At 39.3% G+C, this 4,741-nt stretch overlaps 1 protein-coding gene across 1 annotated transcript; it reads left to right on the plus strand.

The window, feature by feature from the left end:
- Positions 1 to 705: 705 nt before the first annotated feature.
- Positions 706 to 4,142, plus strand: rnf26 (ring finger protein 26). The gene has a single exon (XM_041813321.1). It carries the CDS (start codon positions 1,166 to 1,168, stop codon positions 2,507 to 2,509), a length of 1,344 nt encoding a protein of 447 aa, XP_041669255.1. The 5' UTR covers positions 706 to 1,165; the 3' UTR covers positions 2,510 to 4,142.
- Positions 4,143 to 4,741: the final 599 nt, after the last annotated feature.

The following is a 4,741-nucleotide window of genomic DNA, read 5'->3' on the forward strand; positions in this document are numbered from 1 at the left end:
TCAGCTTTGGTTAATGTGTTTAGGCTTATCTGTTTAATAACATTTGTTTTGACTAAATAAAAAAAAGGAATTAGGGAAGGTTTGAGAAATTTGACAAATAAGTAAATTACAATAGTCTGTTAATTCTATTAGGTCTGTTGCCTTCAGTCTTCAATAGATTTTTCAGTCTCAGGGAAACAGTCTGAAGTCACTAAAAGATAGAGGGGACTATCTGAGCTTTCCAGTTAAGTAGCTAATAAGGAAGTAAAAGTTTTGCTCTATGGTTTAGAGATAAACAGCATTCCTACAGTGAACCTAATAGTCCCATTGCTATAAAAGGACAGTTTCTGATATTTACCCTCATACTAATGACATAGTCAAGATAGCCAGACGTTTAGCTTTGAAAACAAACACAATTAGTACATTGTTATCTTATCAAAAGTGATATTTATAAAGTAATGAGTTTAAAACGATTAACAGTTGGGTAGCCTACATAGAAATCTACAATATTACGTCATGAAACGGTAAAAAACATGACTATACACACTTTACTGAAACGCCAGCTATTTAAAAGGTTATGCAAATTTTAAAATATCGATTTTTTTATTTCAAATATAATATAATTCTGTATTTATAAAGTGTTTAATTCTTTAACGTTTTATTTCAACGTATTTGTGATGTCACCGAAGGATGTGACGACGTTAGCTGATTTGACCAAAACAAACATGGCGGCCGAAACGATGCAAAACAAGCTAAGACCGTGTTTTTTTTCCCTGTATCTTTTGGTGTCACTTGCCTTTTTAACGAAAATATGTCGTTTAGAGTGTCCGAAAAGACCTTTGGATGTGTTTAGGGTCGGTTTTGAGCCCATTTTCAAAACGAAACCCGGAAAACGAACGGAAGTGTCTGCCTCTAATTTGAACCTAAACATCCGCCTTTGCAACGCGTGTGTTTACGTTAGCTCGATGCCTCAGCAGAACAATAATTCGTAAAAACGTTTTAATTATTGAACTGAAGCGAGGTATGTTTTCACGGTACGTTTTTGTGTTGCACAATAGAGCTATAAACGAATGGAAAAGATGTAGTTGACGTTCTTGCCTGCAAAACAGACATGGACTTTGCCCTGGAGACAACCTGAAAGCACGAAGAGATAGCGTTTTACACCGAAAAGCTTTGGAAACTCACCATGGGTTTGGTGAATTTCGTTATCTCTACAGTAGGAAGATGTTTGGACGCCGTGTGTTTACTGTTGGACCTGAACTTTCTCATAGTCCACAGTGTGGTTCAGACTGTCCTGGCGGTCGTCTCCTTCATAACAAGCTTGCCCACTCTCCTCCTCAACTCAGTGCTGGAGTTGGGGAACTTTATCGTGTTTGGCCTGGTGTCTACGGCAGAGGCGACGTCAAACGTAGCCCATGGGACAGTCACCATGCTGGGGAGGTTAGTGCTGGCTCTGGAGGGGCTGCTGGAAAGCCTGAAGATGGTGGGTTACCTGTCCATGCACATGCTTCTTCGTGGCAAGGAGCACATGTACAGAGGTCTGCTGTCAGTGGTGGAGTGCTGTGGCATTGCTTTCAGCCTGGTGGTGTATCTCACCAACACTGTTGTCAACTTTGTACTCATTACAACCCAGAATATTTACCTGGCAGCGGTTAGCGTGTGGCAGACAGTCTCTAGCCCACTGCAGAAGGTCCTGGAGCTCACGCTGACCTCTTTCACCTTTCTGTACAGCAGCCTGGTTGGGACTTCTGCGTTCCTGTTAGCTCCCTTTAAGCTGGTGTTGGACTTTCTGGTGTCACTTATTCACATGTTTATTAGCATCTTTATATTGAACATCTATGGCCTCCTGCTCACTATCACTATTGCTCTGACTACCACTGTCTACCTGAACCCAGAGCTGACCTGCGAGGTGGCTGCAAGACTTGTGGATTACATCAACTCTTTTCCTGCTATGCACAGACTTTTTCTGGCTCTACGACGCCTCACTTTGGCCTTGCGAAATGTCCCACGTTTTGTGCAAAACACCATGCAGCGCCTGCCAAGGATGCTCCAACACCTGTATATGTTAGAGAGAGGACTTTGGCAGCAGCTGTCACGACTCAGCAGCCAGCTCAGTCTGGCTCTGAGGACTCAGCTACACAGGGACAACAGGGAACGCGGAGATGGAGACCCTGCAGAGGAGAGGCGGGACCCACCAGATGGTAGAGCAGGAGACGGAGTCCATGAGGAGCCACTGGATTTAATCTTGCCCTCATCAAGCACAGAGAGACCACTGAAGCAGCAGTCCTCTTCAAGCGAGGAGGGTAAAGCTCTGCCTGCGAAGGAGCTGCTGACTCTGCTAAAGGAGCAAGAGGAGAGGAAGAAGTGTGTGATCTGTCAGGACTGTATCAAGACTGTGGTGTTGCTGCCATGCAGGCACTTGTGCTTGTGCAGGGACTGTACAAACATCTTACTGAGGCAGCCCATCTATCAACAAAACTGCCCGCTCTGTCGGCATATGATCCTCGACACCATGGATGTGTATTTATGAGAGTTTGTCTTTATATTTTTACTACAGAAAGGATGTTGTATGATCTATGCTTTTGCCTGGCTGTATTGAAAAACAAGTACAATTTTCTTGATAAGACCAAAGTAACAATGCCTTAGTCCTTCTTAATCCTCCCCTGGCGCAGCTACAAGCCTCTTTACTTGCTGTGAATATGTAAATCTTTACAAACAGTTCTGCAGTTACATCACTTTGTTGCATAAGGGGAAAAAGTCTTATAATTGGTGCAACCAGGCTTGACAGCACACACTAAACTAGTTAGAATAATATTACTGGTTCTTGATTTATTGAGGTTTATTGGTTTGAAATAAAGGGATATCAGTGCACAGTGCAGGTACATGCTTGCTTTAAAAATATACTCTTACAGTTTCAACATAAGTATTCAACAAAAATGAAATAATAAAACTCTGTAGAGCTGAATAAAATTACAATATACAAATTCCAAAAATGAATAAGGAGCCAGCTAAATGTTTTCAAAAACAATAACAGTGGTTTTACTTTTTTATTTCCTATAATTTTCTCTTCTCTGATTTGTATTTTTAGAACATAGTTTGCAACAATGCAGTGCACTCAAAAAGTAAGTTTGGGTGTTTTAAGTGTAACTTTATTTGTTGTTACTTTATTGTTTTTATGGGAGTCAGGATGTTAAAATAATCCAGTATTGCCACGTTGAGTCTCAGGTCTTGTTGCCATTGTAACCAATCAGTGCCCTTTCCTGATAGTGATGTTTATCATCACTACTGTCTTAAAGTGTTGTACTTCTAGTGAGCCAAGTTGTAGAGAGATGAAATCGATGCTCTGTGAATCCACATATGCTGTATGTGTGACTGCCATGTGTGTTTTGTCAATGAATGCCTCTTTTGTATTTTTTTTACCTTTTAATTTCTGTAAAGGAAAGGACCACTTCTTTTGTAAAGAGGGTTGCTGTATTTTCTGAAAGTTTATTTCCAGTCACATGACAGAATTCCACTTTATTCTGTATATTTGTTCTAAAGATAGGGCTTATTCCAGTCCTCCAGCAGAGGTTTGTTACAGTCAAACCAGAGATACAATCCATAAAAGGTTTTATCTTTCATTTGTCTTTGATACAAAACAGGTTTCTGCTCTATAAAAGGACCATAAACTAATAATGCTTCAAATACATTGACTTTTGTTCCTCTTTAGTTGCTGTCAAATCTAGACTGTTGTTTACCATTGTCTAAAGTTTATAGGGCATTATTATTACACGGTTTAACATTTTATTATTCGGGGTTTGGTTGTGTGAGGTCAGATTGGTAAATGGCCTCATTTGTTTTTGAAAAGCTAATATAATTGGTTTGATTAAAAAAAAAACTAGATCTGCAAATTTCAGACTTTTTTTTCCATAGTTCATCACTCCAGTATCTTGGAAGTGGTCTAACTGAAATCTGCAAGGTTGTCAATTTTTAGGGACCTGACTTTTCATTCACAAATTAAAGATTGGAGCAAACACCTCATGTGACCATCATCTGTTTCTACTTGCAGGTTGTACGAGGTGTGATGTGATAGGATTTGAAGAGATGAATGCCTTTTTAAGAAATGCTTTGGCTGTCATTATTTGGCAAGTTCTTTGTTCATAATAAAACATCAGAGACTTTAACTGTGTGTTATTTATGTCACAGACTCACTGCACTCTTGTATTAAGTCTCTCCAGATTTAATAATTTAATAAACACACTTAAATAGTGTAGATAAAGAGTAAGATAACAAGAAAAGGCTTTAATGGAAAAACTGAATGCACAAAAAAGAAAAATACAAAGGACAGATACAACAATCCATTATGTGAATACCAACTTAAAACGATTGCAATGTCCACCCACATTCTGGTTTACAAATTAGTTGGCAAGTGTTATTGTCATGTCCTATGCTGCTATGGTGATGATTTCAAGCACAGCTCAGAGGAGCACTGCTTAAAGGAAAAGGACAAGCATCACAAAACAGTCTTTTCTAAGAAAGTATACGGAGTAAAAAATGAAATAAAAGATAAAAAAAAAATCAGAGAGATGTAAAAGACTGACAACTGAATTCCATTCAGCTGCTGAGAGTCCTGGTTTCTTTCATGACTGGGTGTCATACTGTGGTGAGTCTTTTTAACAAAAGCACTTCTTACAATGTATGAGCATTTTCTGAAATCTCCCTGGTTTGTCTGTTTATATTTGCTCTCAATAGAGGGTGACTTCCTTGTCAGGCAAAGGGAGAG

Source organism: Cheilinus undulatus, linkage group 2 (genome assembly GCF_018320785.1).
Source record: "Cheilinus undulatus linkage group 2, ASM1832078v1, whole genome shotgun sequence".
NCBI lineage: Eukaryota > Metazoa > Chordata > Actinopteri > Labriformes > Labridae > Cheilinus > Cheilinus undulatus.